Source organism: Callorhinus ursinus, unplaced genomic scaffold, assembly GCF_003265705.2.
Source record: "Callorhinus ursinus isolate GAN/ISIS: 27379988/994484 unplaced genomic scaffold, GSC_fseal_2.0 scaffold13, whole genome shotgun sequence".
In the NCBI taxonomy this organism is placed as follows: domain Eukaryota; kingdom Metazoa; phylum Chordata; class Mammalia; order Carnivora; family Otariidae; genus Callorhinus; species Callorhinus ursinus.
Window position 1 is genome coordinate 28,543,115 of NW_027397075.1, and position 27,303 is coordinate 28,570,417.

The 27,303-nt window shown below is 33.7% G+C and overlaps 1 protein-coding gene across 4 annotated transcripts in view; it reads right to left on the reverse strand.

Annotated features, from left to right (window-relative positions):
• Positions 1–27,303, reverse strand: part of KIFAP3 (kinesin associated protein 3) — a 223,801-nt gene that overhangs the window by 47,421 nt on the left and 149,077 nt on the right. For all 4 annotated transcript variants that reach the window (XM_073900002.1, XM_025877952.2, XM_025877955.2 and 1 more), the window contains 7 exons: positions 25,464–25,572; positions 24,087–24,199; positions 23,376–23,541; positions 22,648–22,773; positions 19,099–19,197; positions 13,689–13,774; positions 137–326 (listed from right to left, as the gene is read on the reverse strand). In XM_073900002.1, coding sequence (XP_073756103.1) covers positions 137–326; positions 13,689–13,774; positions 19,099–19,197; positions 22,648–22,773; positions 23,376–23,541; positions 24,087–24,199; positions 25,464–25,572 — 889 coding nt within the window. The remainder of the gene's footprint in view (positions 1–136; positions 327–13,688; positions 13,775–19,098; positions 19,198–22,647; positions 22,774–23,375; positions 23,542–24,086; positions 24,200–25,463; positions 25,573–27,303) is intronic.

Consider the following 27,303-nt stretch of genomic DNA (forward strand, 5'->3'; position numbering starts at 1 on the left):
TCTGAAATCATTTGCAGAAGTCCATTTATATACTACAAGAAGTACTTCCAAAGCTTGGGAATGAGCAAGGTTGGTCGACCAAAATCCCTATTGATAGCACACAAACTGTTTAATTTTGCTTTGGTTATCATCTTACCTGAGTTATAGAAAAGGTCAGGTCTTTCAAGAATATCCCCTTCATGGATGTATGGCTCAATTCGATCATCACCATACAAGTACTGCTCACTCTCATCCATCTGACGGCTCTCTACCATCTCTAGCCACTGAGAGTTATGCCAGCGAAACTTTTCACTCTGAATTTTCTTAGCCCATTCTTCATCATATTCCTATTGAAAACAAATAGTCAAGTATTATTATGTAAGCTTATAAAGGAACTATCTCGCCCTCAGATAATAGTACTAATTTGGAGGTTCTTTGTTTGGGTCAAAGGGAACATTAGAAATACCTGTTCAGAATTTAGGTAAGCAATCGGACTTCAACTCTTAAAATTTGTGGCTATAATTACTTGCAGCACTAATGATAGGTAGTTAAGCATTAAAATGACATCTTTCACTACATCTTTTTTGAGATAAACACTTTTCAGAAGGAAAGAAAGCTATGTCTCCCAACTACTGAAATGGTTTACCAGGGAAAACAAATTATATTAAATTATTATATTAAATTAAATATTAAATATTAAATTGAATTCTAAACAAATAGAATTTAATTTCACATTAAATTCTAAAGGATAAAATAACATTATGTTGTTCATAATTACTTCTTTAAATGTCTATTTCCTCCTCCAATCATGAACTCCTGAGGAGCAAGATTGTGACCTCTTTACTGGTATATCTCTAATACCTGTTCACAGAGTGAACATATTGGTGAACATTTCTGAAGGACTTTTTGGCAAGTTACTGTTAGCTACAGCTGAACCTATCTAGCTCTCGACTTTTGCCACAGACTGTGGCTACTTCTGACTAGTATATTCACTTTACAATTAATGGACAGTACCACTGATGGCATAGATTAAAAAAAAAAATTTCAAAGTATTTCTTGTCATTCTAACTCTAGGATCCTAGTTTTAAATTCCTCTGTCACATCTATAACATTTTTTAGTTATCTAAAAAGGAGTTGGAAAGGTGCCAGGCAATAGTACTGTCCTCCCATAGTCAAGATGATCATGGTAATTAACAGATGGATCAAATATACGTTTTAGTTAAATACTGAGCAATTTTCATCCAAAGCTAAGGCTCAAAGTAAAAAACTGTCAGCACAGAAGGAATTTCTGGGATGTAAGAATAAGTCTAAAATTTTATAAGACTGTAACTTTATTATTATCTTGTTAAAATTTTACTTGTTAAATTTTAGAAGTTTCACATTATTGATAAATCTCTTAGCAGTATCTGCTGTCAGACGTGTGTTCTATACTGTACATCTTTGAAACTATAATAGATGCCCCTTTTTGACTGAGGGGTAAGTAGAAAATTTTTTTGGCTATGATACTACTAATGGCAATTTTGCTGCCAAATTATTAAGCTTTCTTTTTTTAATAGTTAAATATTAACATTCCTATTAGTTCTCAATCTATTTCCTGATATAATTATTTAAAATTTAATTGTATAAAAGATAGATTATAAACATTATTGCATTTTACTTTTAAAATAATAAACATTTACTAATGCCAGCTGTTATAATTTCAATATTTAAATCACTGAGGTTCTTTTTTTTAAAGATTTATTTATTTTAGAGAAAGAGAGAGAGCGTGCATGCCTGCAAGAGTGGGGGGAGGGGCAGAGGGAGAGAATTTTCAAGCAGACTCCCCCCTCAGCACTTGGAGTCCAAGGCAGGGCTCAACCTCAGGACCCATGAGATCACCACCTGAGCTGAAACCAAGAGTTCGACATTTAACTGAGCCAGCCTGGTGCCCCAAAGGAGTTTTTTTTTTTACTCCAAGTTACATCTACAATTTTAATCTACATTTGAAATTGACAATTTAGATATAAACAATAAATGCTAAAACCAAATCCCATCTTGTTGGTACCCTTACAGTGAAGAGATATGATGATAATTTATACAATCATCCATTTACTGATTACACATAAGTTGTTCTGATAAAATGAGATAATACCTATAAAGCATTTAGAAAACCCATATTGAAAACACTTAATGTTAGCCATTACTGTTAATTAACTGAAGTGACAGCTCTCTGATTTAAGTACTATAATTATTGTCATGTTATAAATGAGAAAACAAGGCCCAGAACACTGTATTAACCTAAGTGCACACAGCTAGTTGTGGCTATGACAGCATTGTAAACCTTGGGCTAGCAATGTGGAAAAGGTAATGAAACACAGGACAAATGAATATTTGTCAGGGTCACTATAGAATGGATTCTTTAGTAATGAGAATATAATAAATGAACTCCAAGGTCACCTTTCAGCTCTAAGGTTCTACAAATGTGTTGAATTGTTGACCAAGCAGTGATTTGAGAGGAAGTAGCTTCTGGTCTGGTAAGTTTATTTTATAACACATGGTATTCTCAGTCATGTTCGGTCTGACCTGGCCGCACATGGGAGGGTATAAGGGAAAGAGGGAATTAAAAAAATAACAGCACAGAGATGTTGTTACAAGTAGTTTCACTGGCTACAGATCTGAATGGTTCACTTTGGGTTTCCAAAACTAGATGTAATACTAAGTGGTGCTAATTATGCAATATGAGCACTGTGATTAGTTTTAAAATAATTTTGCCCAAATGCTAAATATAATTTTGAACCTCTTTAAAATGTGTGACTTTGCAAGTATACTTTTTGGTTCTCTATGTGGCACAGTGTATGTGTTAGCTGCAAAGTTGGCTACACAAATATATTACCATCACATTAGAAGTGGCTAGATAATTTAAGAAGAATTAATCATATACACTTAGAGAAGAAAAGGATGAACTTATCTGTTAAGATAAAAAAAATAATGCATATACAAAAAGTAAATGGTATTTGGGGCAAGAAATTCTCCATACTAATTGGCTTTTTTCCTTAAAGATAAGTTAGTTACAGGTCATCAATATATGCCTTATAATATGCCTTATAATATCCAGAATATACTTTTAATACCAGAAATTCTATTAAATCTACATTAAATACTGGAACTAATTTGATAGGTATTGTTTCTTTTGTGAATACTAGCTTGTTTCACTTAGCAAGAGGTATGAAACAAACTTTTTATTTTGGTAGACAAATTTTAAATCTGATTATCTGAATGAAGAAGTATTCAAGAAAGATGACAAAAAAACATATGACGATTGTTTTATTATCATTTAGGTTCAAGCATATGGATTCCTAGTGTAGGAACAGAAGATAAAACCCAGTCAAGTGCTCAAAACATAGAAAAGATGGGGTTTGCTATTCCACTGAGAGTAAAACTTGCTTCTTACTAATATTTGTGAAATGTTACAGAAATAGGTATAATTTTAAAAGTAAATTGGGGCGCCTGGGTGGCTCAGTCAGTTAAGCATCCGACTCTTCCTTTCAGTTCAGGTCATAGTCCAGGGTTGTGAGATCAAGCCCCCGCGTCTGGCTCATGCTCAGTGCAGAATCTGCTTGGGATTCTCCACCTTCTCTGCTCACACTAGCACACACTCGAGTGCTCTCTCTCTCTTCTAATAAATAAATAAAATCTCAAAAGCATTAAAAAAATCTTTAAATCACATATCCATAAAATGTATTTAGCCTAGTGAGTAATGCTCTGCACAAAGAAAAAAAATCATGCTTATTCTAGGCATTACTATCTTACATGCTTCTCATAAGATTTTACTATTCTAATAATAAAAATACAGTAATGTAGAAATGTGTAACAAAGATGCTATTTTCTTCAATCTTAAGCCTTCTTATCACCCTTCAAGCTTACAGCAATGTTCTTATTAATGAACGTGCACACACAAGGCTTAGATTTTAAAAAGAGACTATCTATCCACAGACTATCTAACCATTTGACAGAAGTCCAAACACACAAGCTAAAAAATCCATGAGCATCCATGGCTAACTTTTGACACTAAAGCTTGATTTGTTAGTGTCTTGGGGAAGCTGATTTTCCAAGGCAGTGAGTTAGCACAGACCTAGCACTAAATGTAATTAGACTACTTTTATGCAATCTGAATTCCTCTGAAGTTTTTACCATTTTTTTTGGATCAGTTTATGACTGAATAAATTCATAGAACCAAGGCATATCTTAACATTACAAGGCCAAAAAGTACAGTACCAATGATGCAGACTGTTACTGCCCCCCCTTTTTTAAAGATTTTACTCATTTATTTGAGAGAGAGAAAGAGAGATAGCGAGAGCAGAAGCACAAGCAGGGGGAGTGGGAGAGGGAGAAGCAGGCTTCCTGTGGAGTAGGGAGACCGATATGGGGCTCCATCCCAGGACCCTGGGATCATGACCTGAGCTGAAGGCAGATGTTTAATGACTGAGCCACCCAGGCATCCCTGTACTGCCCTTTAAAAAAAAAAAATATTCTAACTTTTAAGTATTTCTGTACTATAAAACTATAGGCTTAATGTTCTATGACTAACATAATGATTAATGTGTGCATTATTGTTTACAGGATCACAATGAAAACACTATGGCTGCCTGCTTAGCTCTTCAGAAAACAACAGTTTCTCCTTCAGGAAATAGTAGAAAAAAATATGTTATTCTATACCGTAATCATTTAGGATATAGAAAATTATGTTTTGCAGATGATCCAAAGATTACAGATTCCCACTATAGTGAATCCACTACAATGACAAGAGGAGTTTTCATGAGAGGTAATCTTAAGATTTAGTAAATATGTGTGGCTTATTGTTATAGATCATAGCAAAGAAAATGGCAAAAAAAAAAAACCTTGACCAACCAGTATTAAGGCCTTAAAGTCTCAAGCAGTTATAACAAGACTTTGTGAAAATATTTATAACAGTAAAACTATTTCATTATTGAAAGCTAAAAACTGTAGAAAAAATACCCATACCATTACCTAGCTAGAATCATAATAAATAAATACTGTATATATCCTATCGATTTTCAATGACTTTCTTAATTCCAATAGTAATTGCTAACTTTAGGAAATATTTTAAAATATGTATTTTTAAGATTTAGGACCTAAATATGAAACATTATTAATATATTGTACTTGTGCCATAAAAATTTCCTCTAGGTTGTGATAATACAGCTTCAGGTATTTGAATGTTTACCAAATATAGCATTTTGGAATGAAGTATGTTATGAGGAACACAATATTGGTTTAAATAATTGACTTCTCCTTTTCCTTTGTAGTAAACATTAGTGAAAATCAAATGAGATAGTACTGTTTCACTATGCAATGCTGGCTTTTGATCTTTATGTTTCTGAAACACTGATTTTTATGTTCCAGGTTTCTTGAAAATGGAGTATTTTAGCTTATGGCTGTTGAGAGTCTACTTAGTACTAAACTAATAGGCTGGGACAGTGGTCCCAAGAGTTTTAGATTTTGGGAAAGTTTCAAAAACAAATTTTGGGGACTGATGCTAAATGTAAATCAACTGCCACCTACTATTATTGTCTAGAAAAGACTATTTTAAGACCAAAAATGTAAAAAAGACAATCTCAAAATGAAGATCTACTTTCCTAATATCATGTTAACAACCTACTACATGTAACTCTTCCCCAGCCCTGGTCTCTATGTGTGCTCCTCTCCCGTGACCTCCTCCCACTTTTTTTTTTGTTCTCCTTTCTCTTCCATTTTAGTGAAAACCAGTAAAAGCTTTATCATACCTCAACTATCTTCTTTATCTATCCACAATGAGTATAGTTTAGCAGCCATAGCAAAGGCAGTTTCTTTGTGTCTGAGAGTCTGAATTTATAGGTATTAATGATATTATGGTAAGGTATAATTCAAAGAACATTGGATTAGGAGTTAGGAGGCCTGGGTTCTGTGTTTAGCTCTGATACTAATAGAAATAAGCAACCTTCTACAGGTATTTTAATACCTTTTGGTCTCAGATTCTTCATTTCTAAAATGAAACAAATCTAAGATTTACTGAAGTTCTAACATTCTATAAATAAAAATCTATGATTAATACCATTATTTCATAAAGCTGTTGAAATAATTATCCCCCAAAACTGAAGAATACTAGCAGTCTAAGGAGTTTATTTTAAAAAATTAAATAGCAACTCTAAAAGAATATCCAGTGTCAAAAATTTAATAAAGTCAACATATATCAACTAAAATCTGTTCTCTCTAACCCTTCTCCCCCAAATCTCTCCTTCTCTCTTAAACACCCTTTCCCCCATTGTCAGGAAATAGCTGGAATTCAGGGATGTCATAGCTCAACCACAGCCAAGATACGTCATAAAAACTTATCAAGCCATTGTGGAAATACTCCAGGAATATAGTTGTTTTTTCTTCATTTTTGAAATGCTTCTTTTTACAACAAGGATACCCTGATATCCTTGCTTTGAGACTCGAGTTTGTCTTGTATTTAAAGGTACACATGCTTTGTTTTTTATTTTCTTTTCTCAGCTCCTGACATGATCTTAAGCACTCAGTTTCCATAAAAACTAAAGTGTCATGAAAGACTTATGGTTTGATTTTAAATGGAATGTGCCATCCTTTTTGAAGTCCTACATCATTTTGTTTACTACTTAACCACAGAAACATCGTGAAGCCTTAACCAACCTATTATCAGAGCCTGTTCACTATCAGGAGAACTCTTTGTAACTGGCTTCCGTCACACCTTGTATCTGATTAACACACTATAGGATAACATAGAGCTACATAGATCTGCTTTGTGTTCTAACATAACTGATGGAAAACAGATTGTCCTTTCTCCTTTAATGTGACAGCCCCCTAATTGAGAATGTAATATGGTTTATTTAATACACTTCTTCATACTAAATTAAAGCAGATCTAGAGTAATTTAGTTGCTCATTAAGGTTAAGGTAATAGCTGCTAAAAAGATGCTTTTTTATAGCTTAGAAAAACTTATCTGATTATATGTACAGGATAAGTAAATATAGATATACACATAATTATGTGTTTATACATACATAACAAAGTTGACTTTTATGCACATACTACCTATTTCTCAACAGTACTATCCCAAGTTTTGTCCTGTAGTCTTGACTATGACATTTTCTAACCAGACCTCAAATATAATTAATTATCTCTTCAACCTCTGCTTAAAGTGCTGAGGAGGCTCATCTGTGCAATATCATTTCAAATATCATGTTCAATAGGGACACAAAGTTAAAAATAGAACTAAATGAAATTTATTTAAGTAAGAAATCTTGATTTTTATCTTTCGTACTATGCTTGGCTTCTTTCGAATCCAACTATTGCCAATTAAAAAAACCAATAAAGCAACATGCATAAAACTAGCAAGGAATACATATACATATGATCACATTCATATCAAATATATATATACATATATATTCTATATTCTAACAAGCTAGAAGAATATCCTAAATTTCTGTCTTTCAGGTTTACACAGTATCAAAATGAACTCCAGAAGAGGGCTAACCAAACTCATCTCTCTAAACACAATTTGAGGGGCGCCTGGGTGGCTCAGTCGTTAAGCGTGTGCCTTCAGCTCAGGTCATGATCCCAGGGTCCTGGGATCGAGCCCCGCATTGAGCTCCCTGCTTGGTGGGAAGCCTGCTTCTCCTTCTCGTACTTCCCCTGCTTGTGTTCCCTCTCTCGCTGTGTCTCTCTCTGTCAAATAAATAAATAAAATCTTAAAAAAAAAACAAAAACAAAAAAACACAATTCGATTGTATAGAATTGAGAAAAATCTAACTTACAAGCCTGAGCAATGAAAATTGGTACCAAGACTATCAAGCAAGAACCAACACCACCTGCTCTGGAAAGAACACCTCAGTAGTTTTCTGTCAACAACTCACCTAAAAGTCTCTGTTCTCTGCCTGTGCCCAACCTGTAAGCCAGTTAAAACTGACTGCCATCTACCCATTTTACCCAATCCCTACCCATTCTCTGCTTTTGAAAGCCTGTCCCAAAATAATCTGATTCTAATGTTAACCTTAATCTAATCCTATGAAAGTTTCTCTATAACTTCCCTTTCTAAGATGTTATAAGACATCTTTTTAAAGTGCTTTCCCTTGCTGGTAAGATTAATAAACTTCTGTAGGACACAGGCTTGTCTGGTAATTTTTGTGGGGACCATACCAACTGATGTCTTAGAGGTTATAGTAAACCTACATTGGTTTATCTCATTCCAAAACACCAGTCGATTAAATATAATTTTGACTATCCAGGAATAAAGATAGCGTCTTGCTTTCCAAGTTTAAAATACTAAAACTAGGTATTAATTCCAGGTTATTAAAATATACACAATCTGCCCATGATCATAATTAGATTTACTAAAAAAAAAAAAAAAAAAAAAAGGGCCGCCATTCAAAATCTGTGACACAAACCTGTTAGTATCAAATCACATGGCCTGTGCCTAGTTAGAAAGACAACTTTTTTTTGTCTTTTACCAGAAAACCTAGGTATGTCCCTTTCCCCATAAATACCTTATAGATACAATATGCCATTTGTACGGAACATCTATTGATAGGGCCATAGAGTATTACTGCTCCTGGATGGCAAGCTCAAGTCTAGATGACAGTATCCTGCTATTTTCTAAAGTCTAGAATGTAAACTTTACATTCTAGGGACTTTGTGTTGTTGAGTTTTGTATTCCCTGTGTGTTAGTGTTTTAACACAGTATGTCCTTAATAAAATAAATTAAATGTTTTACAACCCAGTAATGTCAGTGGAGGAATTTGTTTACCAACTGGGGAAGAATTTATGAGGTTATCAAATACTTCATGCAAAGTTGAGGAAATACTGAAGGACAAAAATCTAATTCGGTTTTTAGAAGCTCTCTACGATTAGAGGATTCTGTTCTTCCCTTCAGGATTCCCAAGGCTTGGAGGAGAAGAGACAACAATCACCTGCCACATATCCCCTTGGAAGACTAAGAACCTAGGCTCCTCTCTCCTCCTCTTGCCACTCCTCTCTGCATCTCCTCCAGTCCCTGCCTCCCAGAGCTACATGTAAGGCCTAGTCAGACAGGTGACAACTTGCTGATGAGCCCAGAGAGACCGCATCACCATATAATCCTCTAGGGTACAAAAATTACTACTACCACACATCTGTTTCAAGTCACCAATTGAGAGCTTGGGCCCAGACACATTAAACAAATCATCACTAATGTAACATTTCCATAATTTGGGGGACAAGTTCTTTACTGCAGAAGGCATATTTCCCTAAGGCTTGCAAAGTATCTAAATGTTTCTTATTATTCCACGCTGTCTTGAATAAAAAAGAAGTTTGCTTTCTTAAATTGTCTTAAGCTACAAATATTCTCATTAGCTCTTTTTTTTAAAAATTTTTTTATTATTATAGTACATAGTCATGCTGAGAATACTAGATATAAGTCCATATAAGAGGTAAAAAGAATCTTAAGAGATCATCCACTCCCATTCTAGGCAGGTTTCTAACTATTGCAGAAAGTTGGATATTTAGTTATTACTAATGCTAACTGGACAGAGGCTTTACATTCTCCCTTGACAGCTTATTTCTAGTGCTTCATCATCTTTGCTGTGTCTAATCAAAGTTTCTCCTGTTTCGAATTAAGTCAATTTCCTCTTGTTTTACTCTTGAAAAAGATTCAGGACAAGCAAATAGCAGCCTGAGTCATGATCAGTAATAAAGTCTGAGCTCAAAGAACCAGACTGGCAGCTATGTCATGTCCCAAGTGAACCTGAGAAGCTGTCATTTTACTAATGCATTAAAAAGGCCCACTCCTCAAATTTCTCCCAAATAAGGAGGCCTAGCAATGTAGGAGTATAACTCTGGTCTAAGGTTAGTGGATAAATTGAGTCCAAATTAAAATAAGTCACCACAGATTCAGAACATGAGTAATTTAACAGATGAGGCACTTCTACACTAGAAAAGGCAGATTCTTGTTTACCACACTGTCCTAATCAAGGTCTTTCAGTTAATTACCCTATTTAGAACTGCTCTGACATGGAGTTTTAAAATACCAAATTTAGCCATTTTGCAGAATAATTTTAAAGTAAACTGTAAATAGTAATATGTCTGGCCAAAATAATACTCCAAATAACTTTCCATAGTTAAATCCAAACAGTGAACAGATTATCTTCTAATACCATTTAAAAAATTTAAATGATCAGAAAATAATGTAGATAATTAATTGTACCAAGGAAAGAAAATGTTGGTCCAGATATGTAATCAACATATAAACTTCCCAACAAGGTCTGAGTTTTGGTCTAGTTTGAACAAAACAGAGAGTGACCATCATGTGGTAGATGCTTCATATTTTCTCTAACCCTAACTAACAATAACTCTCTAATCCTCAGAAACATCATTGTATACTGAATCTTCAAAAAGTTATAAATTGTCTGAGATTATTCAGCAGGTGAGAGAACTAGAATCAGTTGTATTCTAGAGCAATACTCTGTTAAACCAATTTGCCATGTTATAGAAGCCAAAAGTTGAATATAAGATCAAAAACCCTACCCAACGGAGAATTGGAGAAAAAGTTTTGGGAAGAAGCTGCTCCCAATGGTGCAATTCCTTACTATCAAACTAAAACCGAACCAGGCCTTGACACTCATAAGTGTATAACAGCAGAAAGGTAAAGAAACATTCTTCCAGCAGAATGTGGGATGTTTCTAGCCCTTCTATCAGCTGTAGACCACTTCTTTCCATGTAAGAAGCTTATCTATGAATATGACTCAGTTGGGTAGCACAGCAGGACTTTTAAAATCACATAATTCAAACATGAATATCTTTAAATATTGTATTTAATAAGTTTATTATTTCTAAATATCTTGTCAGACTAAAGTTTTCCAATGCGTGAAATGAAACAATCCAAAATTACTTGGCATCATATCAAGTACTTACTTTGTTAAGTCTCATGTGGAGAGTCATAGAGAGACTAGGTGAACCTTCAGATTCCTTGTTCAAATTTTTTTAATACTAAGTCAAGTGATCAGATAGCAGCTTAGGGAGCCATATGTCTGTCACCAGTTTCATTTTGCTGATTATTCTTCTTTGAAGATCTTATCAACAAGGTTCTTTGTAAAAAATAATTACCTAAATAATTTTCTTTGTTTACATTTTAACTCTGATCAGGATTTATAAATTCCTTTAAGGATGGTAAGATCAACAAAGTAAAATGAAGATTAAAAATGCTCATTGGATTTAGAAAAATGAAGGCCAGGGTCACTTTAGTGAGAACCATATCAGTGCAATAATGGAGGCAGAAGCCAGAATTGGTATAGGTTGAAAGGAGGATGAGGGGAAATGAAGTGAAGGAAGTAATATGTAGACAAGTTTTTCCCAAAACACTGGTTCTACAGAGAGAGAGAGAGAGAGAGAGAGAGAGAGAGAGAGAGAGCACGCGCTAGGATGGCCATCTAGAAAAAATAGGTAGACACAGGGTGGGGAAAATTCCTGTTTAAGATGAGAGACTTGAGCTCAGAGTTTAAAAATAATTGGGAGTAAAATTTTTTTTATCTTATTTTATTCTAAATATTTTTATAATAAGACTGAGCTGGCAATTTGGAACTATCACTAATTTACGTTCTAAACCAAACATGCCTAATATGTAAATCTAAACGTTATTGCCTTCCATCTACCTTTTCTCAAACAAGAAGGTAATTTTAAAAGTATGCTAAAAGCTATCCATAACAAACTGACATCTTTTTTCCTTTCCTCATTGCTTAAGGTAAGATAATCACAAACAGAACTTTAAAAAGTTTTTTATTCTTATACTATATACTTTATATACAACATTGACATTAGTAATCTACTAGAAAATAGTATATGAGGGGCACCTGGCTGGCTCAGTCAGATAAGTGTCCAACTCTTGATTTTAGCTCAGGTTGTGATCTCAGGGTCCTGGGACTGAGCCATGGGTTGGGCTCCATGCTCAGCAGGGAGTCTGCTTGGGATTCTTTCCCCCTCTCCCTTTGCCCTTCCCCTCTAAAATAAATAAATGAATCTTAAAAAAAAAAGAAAATAGTATATGAGCCATGAAATTATTCTCTAGGAGTAATAAATATTCTCTATTTATAAGCCCTGTGACCAGGGGCCTACATGTATGAAACATCTTACTGGAGTAAGAATTTAACATGTAAAATTTCCTTATTTTAATTTAGAGATCAAAGCTAAAATGCCAACGTACTCATTTAGTTTTAAATCAGTAATGATGGGGCACCTGGGTGGCTCAGTTGGTTGAGTGTATGACTCTTGATTTTGGCTCAGGTTATGGTCTCAGGGTTGTGAGATCGAGCCCTGCATTGGGCTCCGCACTAGGCGTGGAGCCTGCTTAAGATTCTTGCTCTCTCTCCCACTCTGTTTCTCCCCCACCGCACACATGTGCTCTCTAAGGAAAAAAAAAATGTTTAAACCAGTAATGATATACTCAGTCAAATCCAAAACGCAGATGATATCAAATAAGATCAATTTCTGAAATAAAATGCAGGAAACTGACAAGAAGGTACCTGATAGTGATTGTCTGATTTCCTAATGAAATCTCTAGCACAAATGCCAACTTAGAGGATTTCTAATAAAGTTGTTAACTGATTCTTTAAAATGTTATTCTGATCCTTTAAAAAGCTTAAGTTAAACTTCGAAAACTACTGAATAGGCTATATTCAAGAAGCTTTTTAGGTGAGTCAAAATACACTTGATCTTAGCCAAAAGGCTGAGAAGTGATAAGTGAGTCAAAATAAAAAGTATTAATCCAGTTCAAAGAAGGAAGCAAGCAAGTTTGTGCAGCAGTATATGCCATAAGTGAAAAAACATTTAAAGTAATCTTGTATATGGCATATCCCAGGTGCAAGGCCCAAATCTAGGCAGAAGACTGTGGTGGGCAGCATGAGCATGATTTCTGAAGAAAAGTGTACACAGAGAACATGTTTCTAATCCAGGACTCAGATTACCCTTCTGATTATATTCCTTCAGTTATATGTCCTTTAAAAAGCTCTACAGAGGGTGCCTGGGTGGCTCAGTAGGTTAAGCATCTGCCTTCTGCTCAGGTCATGATCTCAGGGTCCTGGAATTGAGCCATGGGTCAGGCTCCCTGCTCAGTGGGGAGTCTGCTTCTCCCTCTCCCTCTGCTGCTCCCCCTGCTTATGCACTCTTTCTCTCTCAAATAGATAAATAAAATATTAAAAAAATAGAGTTCTACAGTTATGAATAACATTATTTTTGTATGTTTCATCATTCCATTCCAAAGCAACTTACAAACAAGTATATGCATATGACAAAAATCAAATCACTGAAATAATAATTGACTTATTAAAAGAGTTTAATGGCCAAATTGTAAAACTGACTGTGTTGAGCTTTGGTAGGAATTCTCATCAAACCCCTGCTCCTATGCAATAATTTCTCTGCAAAACAGGTGATTCTGAGATGACATGTAGACAAAAGCTAAAACTCTGAATATGTATAAAACCTTAAGGAGCCTAAACTTAAAAATTTGAAAGCCAAAGGTCTTAATGTTTAAAGCATGAATTTAATATCACTGTATTTTCAGAGATTTACCAAAATACAAGTTTGCATCTACATGAAATGCAAAGTTCTAAACAGGTGTACAAAGTTTTCTTTTCTCCCAAATGAAGACTATTATTACACTTTGCATAATAAGAAAAATTACTTACCGCTATAATATCCAATGTATTATCACAGACCTTTCGGATTTCATTATTTTTATCATGCATCAGATCTATGAGATATGCTGGAGCCTCTGAATAAAGTGGTTAAAGATACAAACTGCATTTGAGATTGAGGCTATTCAAGCATATAAGAAAATCCCACATTTCTCTAAATTCAAATGCTGCCATGAAATCTAACTTCAAATTTTAAAATAGAATCATTAATAAAAGATGACCAGAAACATTTAATATTTCATTTGTTTAAAAGACAAGGATAACAGAAATAAAAAAGAAAAAAAACACTAAATAAAAATAAAGGAAAATAAAGCCAGTAAATCTCAGAAAGTACAAGGTCCTATTTTTGAAAACATGAAAATCATGAAAATAACTGAAGAGGGAGCGGTAGAGTTGTATCGCTATAAAACTTTAGGTGCTGGCCCACCTAAAGGTTCAGGAAAATTAATTTAACACAAAATTTTAACAGAAAAGAATCACAGTCATATTTTGTATATGGTTATTATGGGAAAAATAAGACATTTTCACATAAAAAATGGAAGCTATAACCTACTATTTCAAAAAGAAATAAAAGAATTTAAGAAAACAATAGAATATATGTAAAAGAACAATATAAATCAAAATTAGAAAACTCAAAGAAATAAAGTAATTCAGAAAAGAACTAAAAATAAAAGTGAAAATCATTTCAGATATATAAGAACTAAATTTATAGTAATATATGAGTAAACAAAAACAACAGATAAAACTCCAAGAGAAATAGAAGGTAAAAAGAAAGAAAATTTGTAAAATTTAAAAATAAATAGAGAAAATATTAGAAGATGACAAATATTGAAGAGAGGCAAAGAAGATCCAACATAATAGAAATTCCAAAGGAGACAACAAAAGCAATCAAACAGAACAAATAACTAAAAACTATAATTCAAGAGAACTTTCCTAAAATTGTGTGGGGGGGGAAGAACTACATACTGAAAGATCACATTTGATACTTGGAAAAATCAAGCAAGGATGATGAATACCAAGTCAAATTCTAATAAAGCTACTTCGCTTTAAAAAAAACAAACATTCCTCTGGTCTTACTGGCAAAAAATCAAAGTCATTTATAAAGGAAAGAAAAGTAAACTGTCATCAGACTTTATGACAGATACCGATAATTAGCAGACTACAGACTTCACACTGACATCAATTCAGGAAAGAAGACAATAGAAAAATACCTTTCAATTGCTGAGAAAAATAACTAGCAATCTAAAACTTCATATTCTGCTAAATTATTACTAAAGAAAAGATGCTAGCTATTTTCAGATAGAGATATATTTTATTATCCATAGATATTCACTTAGCAGTATAAGAGAATGTAATTATGAAAGAAAATCAACGCAGAGAAATAGAGAAATGGAATTCAAGAAAAAAAACAGTAAACAAGGGAATAGGTCAACACATTCTAAATCTTAAATAAGCACTGGTTTTTAAAAGGCAATAACTAAAACAATAATTCATTTTCAAATGTTATAAAAATGTTATAAAAATGAGGTGAAATAATTATACTAGATAGTAAATAACATAGAAGATGGAAGTGGAAACATTAGACTTAAAAGTAGAAGGATACAGTCCTTTAAAATTGGAGAGGATACATGTTGAAATTTGGGTTTAACTCCCAAAAGAAAAGAAATGGAATAAATAACAAATAAGTAGGGGAAAAGGGAAGAATAAAGAAAACTCAAATCAATCAAGAAACCTCAGTGAATCTAAAAAAGGCAGTGAAGAAAAACTTAGGATCTCTAATACAGTCGGTCTTGGTTAAACTTGTATTTGAAACAGAAGCCACAGGTTTCCACCAAGAAACTTTAGCACATATGTATAAGCAAATGACATTCTTTGCAGGACCGATTAAAATGCCAAAAAAATTTTTATCAAATTTCACAGCAAGTAGCAAGACAGAGGTTAGCCCACATCTTCTACTTACCAGGGCTACTTAGTATTTTTCTTGGGGTAAAAAAAGGCTATATTTAAAATACAGAATGATATATTCTCAGGGGGACTCTAAAAAGGACCAAGTCAAATTTGGCTCATTTTCCCATTCTGCAGTTTTTGGGGTTGTATGAAAATTAATTGTTACAATAGCATTGGTTCTCAATTTTAGATTCTCAATTCCTATGAATCGTGCTGAGATCTATTTTAAATATTTCAAACTTCTTATTACTTAATATAAGTCTACACCAGCCATCTCAAACATCAGGATTCTTTCATTCTGTTTAAAATGAAATAATGTTGGGACGCCTGGGTGGCTCAGTCGGTTAAGCATCTGCCTTCGGCTCAGGTCATGATCCCAGGGTCCTGGGATCGAGTCCCACATCGGGCTCCTTGCTCAGCAAGGGGCCTGCTTCTCCCTCTGCCTGCCTCTGTCTCTCTGATAAATAAAATCTTAAAAAAAATATTTTAAAATGAAATAGGGTTGATCAAATTCTCTAAATTTAAAAAATGGGAAAAAGAAATAGTTTATTGCTTAATAAATATTTAAAAATTTAAGTATATCAGTCATAGCAAAAATCACAAAATGCTTAAAATTATGGTGAAATATTTTAATAATAATTTCCAATTATGTGACAAAAGACAACAAGACATATTTAAATGTCATTGACATCAACAAAAATCCTGGTTTTTGAACACCAAAACATTGGGCAAAAGCACTCTAGCAATCTTTACAATCTTAAGGCATGGATGAAAGCATCAGATCTAAGTAGTATTCTTGGTGCTTTTGTAAAAATTTTAAATCAGCACATTTTTTATGCCCCATTCCCTCCATTATCAACATATTATATTCTTCAGAATAACTATTTAAAAGTACTCACTTCAGCTCCAATGGCTTAACAAAAATCAAACTTGGGAGAAAATAAAGTTACACTGAGAAGGAAAATCAAATGGAAGTTGTCTTAATATTGTGACCTTTGATAATAAGGTACTGAGAGTACATTTTAAACAGACCAGGGTTGAAACGCTTATTCACTTATGCATACTTATTCACTATGTACTAGCACACAATATGTACTATAAATACTTCATTCTTCTTTAATCCTCAGAAAAAACCCAGTGTGATGACATGTATGTAAACAAAGGTTCTCTTTCAAAGAAGTTACCTAGGAAAGCTACGCTTTCTCTTTAATGTTTACTAACATGTGTTTCATGTTCAGAGATGCTCAACCCAGAAAAGCATATTAAAGTTTTCAAGAAGACCCTGTAGCAGGAAGGCCTGTTTAATTCAGTGTATTCCCAACACACTTATCAAAGAACCTTTTTTCATTAAGCAACTATTAATAAAAAAAAAGTTCCATGGAACACCATTGGGGAAAGTGAATTTATTCCAATGATGTTAACACTGCTGAAAAGAGTGTATTGGAATTTATTTTCCTGAGGAAGTCAGTTTATAAGCCACATTTTAAAAATATTAGTTTGTGATAAAAGATCATCTCTCTAATGTAGCTGTTAAGGCAAAACAGTATTTGCATATTGATAGCCCATATCAAAATTAATATTTCTCAGTTAGACTTGTTATTCTTCAGACTTGACTCTTGGGAGACTTTATATGGCTCCAGAAATTAATCATGTCCTCAAAAGCAAGGCAATTTCCTCCAAAGATGATACTTAAAGCGTGTGTCATTGGCTTTGAATATAACACTGAAGGAGTTGTAAAATGTTTTGAGCAAGGACCCAGATCATTAAAAAAAAAAAAGTCTCCCAAAGTATTAATTTTAAAAGGGTATTAACCTTTAGACACATGTGTTCATTGACCAAACAAGTACTAACCACATGGCAGGTACTATGTTAACTTTTGAGGATAGACAAAGATGAGGAAGACAAAGCTGGTCCTTAAGCTTGAAGAGCTCAAAATCTTTTGGTAAAAATAGGCATACAAATTCACAATTTAAAGTTCTTTCTGGGAAGGAGGGAGGCTTAACTGCATTAGAAAGACTTAACTGAGAAGATGGGTTATAAATCTGCCTTTGATGAGCTGAGATTATTAGGTTAAGAAAGAGACAAATGCATTTGAGGCTGCTAAGGCACACGAAGAGGCTACAGATGGGTCCTGTCTGATATGATGAAAAATTTTGGTGTGTTAAGAGAAAACTGTGTATTGTAGAGTTAAAGGGGGGAACTTTGGAAAAATAGATTAAGGTCAAGTTAAATTTAGATTTTTCACATGGGTAATGAAGAACTTTACCAGTGGAGTTCAAAAGTAGATTTTTTTTTTTGTACACAAACAAGCAGATCATCACGATAAAACACACACACACACACACACACACACACACACACACACATTCATCTAAGATACCACTTCCACTGCCAGCATTTCATGACATCCCCAGATCTGGTTATATATCCTCTCCTGTCCCAGTGCCCATACCTTCATGACATTAATACACTGAATTATAATTTTGTATTTCTTATTTACTTGTCTATTTCTCCAATTAGACTATAAACTCCTTGAGTATAGGGACTGACTTTTTTATATATCTAGCACTTAACAGTATCTGTTAGATGATTAGAACTTGGCAGATGTTTGCATTATGAATGATCATGTGTAGTAAAAGAGACTGCATACACAAAACGTTCAGCTATGAGACCGGGTGGATGGTACTTTTATTATCCACTATGAATATAGAAGGTAGACTGTTTTTCAGGAGAGGATATTGGTCTTATCGAGTATCCTTTTGAACATAATAATGATAAACTATCACTTACTGTCTCTGTTGGAAACAACTATAGGCACTTTAAGTCCATCAGTACTTAACAACAATCATATAGGGCAGGAGGTCTTCTTTTCATTTTAATATTATAGCCATTTTATAGATGAAAGATTTTATGCTCAAGGGAGGTTTGGTAACTTATCCAAGGTCCTGCAGCTTTTAAGTGGCAAAAGGTAACTTAAAATTCAGACTATCTGATTATAATGCTCTTTAGATAGGTGGAAGACATCCAGATGACAGCAACAAATGCCTAGGACTCAAGAAAGACACTTTGAAGATATTAAAAACTTAGTAGATAGTTGGTACCTGATGTCATGGGAACAGATGTATTTCCCATGTAGAGTGAATATGATAAGATTGAAAGATTACTAAGGAAAGTCCTAGGAACATCTGATATTTAAGTTAATAGAGAAGGAAGTTCTGATATGTTAAGTTCTTGGGAATCACACCCTGACAAGTTAATAGAATTGTTTGCAAGATTCTACCTATATACTGATTTGCGGTCAACAGCTTCCATGAAAAATATCTTGCCTTCTAAAATTATTTTGAAGCTTGATATTTTTACATTATTTGAACATATGCTAGAAAAAATACCTAAAGATGCATTTTTTTCTGAGTATGTGAAATGCCATCATCTATTGAAAACATTAAAAGGATACGTGTTTCCTTGATTATGACATCTCTCGTGGCTTGGTGGAAAACCATCTGGTAGAAGACATAAATTATCTGACATACAAATTCATCATCTTCTTGTTGAGCTGAAAGGAAGCAGAACACTTCAAATGAAAGAATACTATAGTTATATATAAAACTGAAAAACATTGACTGGAATAGTGGAGAATGAGAAAACTAAAAGTGACAGGAGACAGGTAAAGGACAACCAGTTTACATTATTTATAATACATGGGTGGCATATGCAATTTATATCTTTATTTAGGTATTTTTTCTAAATTTCATGATGATGATCAGTGAGGAAATTTATAACATATTTTCAGAAGCTTTAGTAATTTTGGTTACAGTTCAACTAAATAGGTTAAATACTTTGAAAAACAAAGATAAAAAATAAGATTTTGAAAAAGAGAAATTATATCAGCTCTGTGTTTAAACCAGACTAATTGAGACTGTCTTAAAAGATCAGGTTGTACTTTGGAAGAACGGAAGGACAGTGCTTCTCTGTAATTCTCACTATATTTTGCCAACAGGTATAAAGAAATTATTAAATTAACTTCTATGTCCCTAATGTGAAATGGCAACACTAGTTTACTAACACTTGTTTGTTTTTGGTTTGGTCCATCATAAGAATTTCTAAAGCAATTCTAATTTGTGAAATAAATCTGGTTCTGTCTGTATAATATTGACTTTACATGAGAAAAACAGTTCTTAATAACAAAATTAAATTTTACTTATCGTCATGAAATAATAAGTTATTATAGTTTTAATCAAATTGATTATAATAGTAAAAAGTGTTATATAATCACAAGTAATTAATAAATGTTTAATATCATACAGAGAATAGTTTAACAGAATAGCTTATGTCCACTGATTAACATGCAATGGCAAAAGCAACACTTACAGAAATCTAATTTTTAGGTACTGGTTATGAAATTTGATTTTTTAATAGTTTTTTTGTCAACTCTTGACAACAGTTCAACGATATCTGTCAGACAAAGATTTACGGGTCAACAGAGCATCTAACTAGTGGTGTAGAATAAATTGTGGGTCCCTTAAAGTCCAAAGGATTTCCTTTACCTTCTTGCCAAGGTACCACTCTCCCAGACTACTTGGGCTAAAATTCCATTAATTACTCTCTTGGTATACAGGGTTCCCTCACTTAACCCCGAGTTTTAATCTTGAAAACCCATATATTTCTTTATTTTATTTTGTTATTGAAGTATAGTTGACATATATTATATTCATTTCAGATGTACAGCAGTGATTCGACAATTCTATGTATCATTCAATGCTCACCATGTAAGAGTAGTCACCACCCGTCAACATATGTTATTACAGTATTATTGACTATATTCCCAGAAATCCATGTATCTCTTAAAAAGAGAGGTAGACAGCTTCTACTTATGATAACCTCATGGCACAGAACATTAAAACATAGTAAAACACTCTGAGCTGGCTCTGTCAGCTTGCTTTATACATATCTCAGCTCTCTCAATCATAATCAATGTGGAACAGCAATTCAAGAAGATGGGTCATTTGTTTCAACTTTCTCCAGCTCATCAGAAAATCCCCATTCTCACTCTGCCAACTACATTGTCTTCACTTACATCTTCCAACTACCTCTCTTTTAATTATTTCTAATCTGAAAACTCCTGGCTGTGAGAAGGGTGGATCAAAGTAAATATATATATACTATATGTAGGAACACTTCAAATATGGAGGTATTATCTCTAGATAACCTATTAAAATGTATTATGTTAAGGAATTTACAAATCAAATTTTTAAAAATTCAAAAGAGAGAGATGGACAAAAGACTTAAATAGGTACTTAACTTTATTAGCCATAGCTAACTGGCCAATAAATACAAACAGGTACTCAATTATTAGTCATTAGGGAAATGCAAATTAAAACCGCCACTCTACAATTAAAGAGACCAATAATGTCCAGATATTGGGGTAATATAGAAGAACTAGAACTTTTGCACATTGCTGGTGGGACTGAAAATTGGCACAACTACCTTGAAAAACATATTGGTATTATTTACTAAAGCCAAACATATGTGGACCCTATGACCCAACAATTCTAGTCCTAGGCATATGTCTAATAGGAATGAATACATATATTTACCAAATGAAAGGTTTAAGAATGTTCACAGGAACATTATTTATAATAGCCCTTCTCCTATCAAAAAAAAAAACCAAAAAAACTCCTATTGTCTACCAATAGTAGAAAGGATAAATAGTATATTATACAGCAATGAGAAGAAACACACTTTTTAACATAGACGAATCTCACACTATAACGTAAGGCAAAAAAAAAAAACTGGATTCTATAAAGTTCAAAGCCAGGCATAAGTAATCTATATGCAGTAAAAGAAAGGACAGAAACCAATTTGGAGAGGGTGATAAGGACTGGGAGGTGACACAGGAAGGACTTTTAGGGTGATGGTGATGTTTCATTTCCTTATGTGAATGGAAGTAACATGGGTGTGCTCATTTTGAAAAATCATTGAGCTATATGTTTCTATTTTTTTTATGTATGCTATACTTCAAAAAAGTCTATTAAAATAATACAAAATGCACATATATTATACCCGTACAGGAAAGATTGAGATTAGAGTGTCTTTTTAGGCTTCCCATACTTTGCAAAATTTCTATATTAAAGCTCTAACCCCAAATATGACTTTAATTTGGAGACAGGTCTATAAGGAAGTAACTGAGGTCAAATGAGGTCATAAGGGTGGAGTCCTGACCCCACAGGAGTAGTATCCCTATAAGAAGAGACACCAGAGCATCAAGCGTGTGTTTGTACTCTCTCGCTTGTGCTCTCTGCCCTGTGGGGTTGTGATGACACATCAAGAAGGTGAGCTTCTGGAAGCCAGGAAGAAAGGCCTTAGGAGGAACCAAACTGGCTGGCACTTTGATCTTGGACTTTGCAACCTCCAGAACTATGAGAAAAAAATATATATTTTTTTTGTTTAGGCCACCCAGTCTTTTTGTTATGGCAGCCTAAGTACACTAACACAAGGTTCTAGAGAACTTGACGATAACAGAGTAACATTAGATTCAGATAGATTTTGTATACAATGTGGAAAACAATGAATCCTGGCCCCTTAAAAACAACACAAATGTGAGGGAAAAACTCTATCCAGCCCTCATTGTCCAATACTGTAACCATAGCCACTGTGGCTAATTAAATACAAAATACAGATTCTTAGTCCCAACAGCCACATGCCTTGGGCAGCACAAATAGAGAACATTTTCTTCAATACAGAAAGTTTAGAGGACAATAATGGACCTAGGAGGGAATAGGATGCTTTGAATGAGCTTCCAAATGAACCTTCCTGATTAGAACTCAAGATATTAAAAAAAGGGTTTGCACAAGATAGGAGATCTGATTCAATCAACACAAAGCTCAACAGAAAGAAGATAGAATATTAGTATTTCATGATTGCAGACCTTTTATATTTAAAAGTGTAAACTAATATCCTGTTTATATATTAACATAAAAATAAATTAAAATAAATTATAATTTACCATTTAGCAATTCAATGAGTGCAGGGATTATCCCAGATTTGGCTAGCAGCGCGGCACAAGAGTCATCCATAGACACAGTTCCGATCATTATGACCACTTCTAAGACAAGGTCATCTTCTGCAGCACCTAGTCAAGTCAAAACCACAGAAAATTTTCACTGCAATGTCCTGATCTAAAACCATTTATATTACCAAAACTTCAATGCACAGAATATTGTAAGCTACTAAATCAGTTCTTATGAATCCTTACTTAATATACTTATAAATTTGTCCTCTTCCCCACATTTCTAAGCTCAATGAAGACAGTTCATAGTGGTGGGGGAGGGCAGTAGAGAAGTGAAGATACATCTCTGAAAATACAAATGAATGACAATGTAAACACAGAAAACAGAAGAGTCATCTGAATGGCTCAAAGAACTTTCTGTGTGCATTAGATACGGTATTTGGTAATTTTAAAAAGACAGGATAAAAAAATAAGCAGGATAGGGAAAGGAAACTAATATTAAGGAAACGTATTGTCACAAAAAAGCATACATACATATAAGAGGAGACCTAGTGACCACCCTTCTGGGAAGAAGAAACTCGAACTGGAGCTGACACTCAAAAGGTATAGGAAGAAAACGTGTAGCCTAGTATAATACTGGTCACAAAAAACTGCTCAAGCAGCCTTATCCACAATAGAAAGAAATAACTTAATGATTATGCAAAAGGGAAATACTAAGCACAGACCTGGTTTTAGTTTATCCTTGAGGTACGGAACTAACTTGTACTCCTTAAGAACCAGTTCCCAGTCTAAGTCTGGAATGGTCAAATTTGCAAGAGTTCCCAAACATTCAATCACAAACTCCTCTTCCTCATCATTAGAGATCTGGGCTGCAAGGTCCCCAACATAATCCTAAATAAAAGAGAATTTTAATACAAATTTTAAAATATGATTTCTGCAGAAGAACCAATCAGATAATGTAAACCACAGGAAGAAAAAAAGAAGTATCAAACATGATTCTCATTTTAATAATCTTAAGCCAAATTGCTACAGGAGCCATTAGTTTAAAGTTATTTATTTATTTATTTATTTATTTATTTTTAGTAATCTCTACACCCAACATGGGGTTCAAACTCACAATCCTGAGATCAAGAGTTGCATGCTCTTCCAAATGAAGCCAGCCAGGTGCCCCAGAAGCCAATGGTTTAAAAGGCAAGAAAACTGGAGTGAGGATGGAAGGGTTAGGGGTAGGGATCATAAAACAAAAACAACTTTAAAACTTAGATTGGGATTTCTAGAAGCTAAATTTACAAGGAAGTTGGTAACAGAAGAAGCAACTTGGGTCATGAGTTAATATTGGATAAGAGCTCAGTAAGAGTTTTATTTCCAAATGTAGCACTTTAAAGCTTTAATTCTCAGGCTATTTTAATAGACAGAAACAAAGAAACTATACTTACAATAAATAAATTTTTAGTTGGTCCATCATGCTGGGAAATATTCCTAATCATTTTCATCAGCAATGGATCCTTGAACTTCAGAGCCCTCTTCATGAGCATCTTCAGCCCATTTCCTACAAAAAAACAGAAGCCTCCTCCAATAGAATTAAGGTTCATTTAAGTTTAATGATTTTTTGTTGTTGTTTATAGTTCTCAAAAAACCCCCCAATTTACACATTGTAAAATGCATGAATCTTAAGTGTATAATAAATTAATTTTGATAAATTTATGCCCCTGGGTAATTCATACCCGTATCAAGATATAGAATATTTCCATTCACTCCAGAAAGTGCCCCTTCTTAGTCAATTCTCTTCCTCAAATGTGATCGCTTCTCTTCTCCTTTTCCTCTTTCTCCACCTGTTTTCCTTCTCTTTCTTCTTTTTAAACATTGATTAATCTTACCTGTTCTAGAATTTCACATAAATGGTATTACACAGTATGTGCTGTTTTGGGTGTGGAATAGGCACAAATTTTAAAAATGTAAATACTTTTTGACCCAGAAAAGTTGTACTTCTAGGAATGTATTCTAAAAATATAAAATGGAAATATGAAAAGTTTCAGAGAAAGGAAAATTACTGCAGCATGGTTTGTTTGTTACAGAAAAAAAGTGGCAACAAACTAAATATCCAAAATATCTGATTAAATTCTAGAAAATCCCTTAATGGGTTATTTTGCAGCTATTAGCAATTACATTTTATAAAAGTATTTAATCACATGGAATGAGATTTAAGATATTACTAACTTAAAAAAAAAGTCACCATATATAGATAGAAAAACCCCACTTTAGTTTAAAAATATACAGAGGCATTTCACCAATATTTTACCTATCATTATCTCTGGATAGCAAGAGTAAAGATTTTAATTTTTTCCTATTTGCTCATTTGTCATTTTTTTTAAAACAAACATGTATACTTTTCAAATAAGAAAAAAACTATTTAGCAGACTCCAAAATATCATGCATGACAAGCTATTTTACTAAGTTATTATAGAAACAAATACTTAATATATATTTTTTCTATTGAATTAATTATCTTACACTGTAACACACTGTTTTGCAAATAAAAAGTTTTGGTTAATCTAAAATGTTTTTAAAATTCAAATTTCAATTAAGGATAACAACCTGGTTTATAAAATGTTACTAAAGGGTGTTTCTACACATGACATAACAGTATTTATTCTGAATCTATACGACCTTCAAAGATGAGAGCTATAAATTTTTAAAACAATTTAAAAATAGGATTTACATAGCTAGTATAATTCTTAATTCCTAATTATTTCTTTTCCATTATTTGCCAGTTGCCATGATAGAGGTTATCTATGAAGCTCAAAGGCACTAACCTTCACAGATAAGTTGTACATTCCTTTTGTTAGCAGCAAGATTAATGCAGAAAGAAATGAGTTCCAAGTCAATTCGTTCATCTGAACATTCAAACAGCATCTTCATTAACTAGCAAAAAGCACAGGGAATATTTTATTCAAAAAAACAAAAACACCAGAAGTATTTTATTACAATGTATTATCTTAGATCCTAGGTTGGGAATAATATAATACAATTATATTTCTACTCATAGAAGTGGTAGGCTGTCACTACTGACTAACTGAATGAATTAATGGTTAATGAACTACAAGATGTTCGGCATTAAGTATAAACTACCGAGTACAGTGGAGAATATAAGAGGAATATTAGATATAGCCATTGCATTTAAGAAATTTAAAATATTGTGTAGAAGTAGAGTATTCTCAGCAAAGAAAATAGCTTGTGCACGGTTATAAGGTAAGGAAGAACAAAAGAAGGCAAACATGGTTGCAGTGAGTCAAACAGTGTTCAGAGATAAAGGTTAAAGCCAGATCATGAAGGGTTTTGAAGTACATGTTAAAGATGTGGGGCTTCATTTTAAGGATACTGGGAAGCCATTAAAGGCTTCTAAATAAGTAAAATGTCAGGATAAGATCTGTGTTTCAAAATGATCTGGCCAGTGTGGAAAATAGACTGAAACAGAATAAGAAAATGTGGGAAGACCATCTAGGAAACTAGAGGAAAAGTCCAGGTAAGATGATGACTACTTGTGCTGGGTGGGGCTGTGGGGATAGAGATAAAAGGTTGGATTAGAGATATATTTAGGAACAAGAATCAAAATGGGATTTAATAAGTGACTAGATGTTGGGGTTAAGGGAGAGGAAGGGTCAAAAATGACTCCCAGGTTTCTGTACTGAGCAGCAACATGGATAGTGGTGCTAACATTTTCCAAACAAGAGAAACAAGAGTAGAACTTTAAAGGGAAGATAGTAATATTGGTTTAAAATATGTTGAGTTTAATAAGCTGCTTATGTGATAGTCTGGTGCAGATATTCAGTAAAAGTTATAAATGCAACCCTGAGTTTAGAAGAAATGTTTGCCCTGGAGATTTAGGAATTGTCATATGTGGTTGATGGACTGAAGCTGTAGGCTGGATCCAATCATTTGGGCATGGGTAGAAAATGAGAAAAGAACTCTATTAATGATAAGAGAAAGAGAAGGCAGGTCTGAAAAGCAGCAAACAGAAAAGTATAAATCTAGGAAAAGGTAGGCTACCTAAGCCATCTATCAGTAACCTAGATTTGTCATGATGAAAGACAGTTGCTATATTAAAGGAGAAATGAACAAACTTTATGCTATAGGTTTGGGAAGCTAGTCTTCTATTATTGGTAAATCAGCAGATTAATTTAGTGTACATTATGCAAAGATATTTTTCTCGGGCGCCTGGGTGGCTCAGTTGTTAAGCATCTGCCTTCAGCTTAGGTCATGGTCCCAGGGTCCTGGGATGGAGCCCTGCATTGGGCTCCCTGCTCAGCGGGAAGCCTGTTTCTCCCTCTCCCACTCCCCCTGCTTGTGTTCCCTCTCTTGCTTTGTCTCTCCCTATCAAGTAAATAAATAAAATCTTTAAAAAAAAAGATATTTTTCTCTAAGTCAAATTGCTAAGACATAGGGAAGTCAATCCTACAATTTATTACCTTCGAATTTCTTATGTCATGTCTCAGAGCAATACCTTTTTAGATCAACATGCCTTTGTGACTCCAGCACAGTGCCTTATATATAGTAAGTGAATAATAACTTTTGTTGTCTGGTTAGACCCTATTCTGTTAAATCTTGTTTTATTTATTCTCTGTGTTAGTTTCAGATAACTTTTAAGTTTCAAAA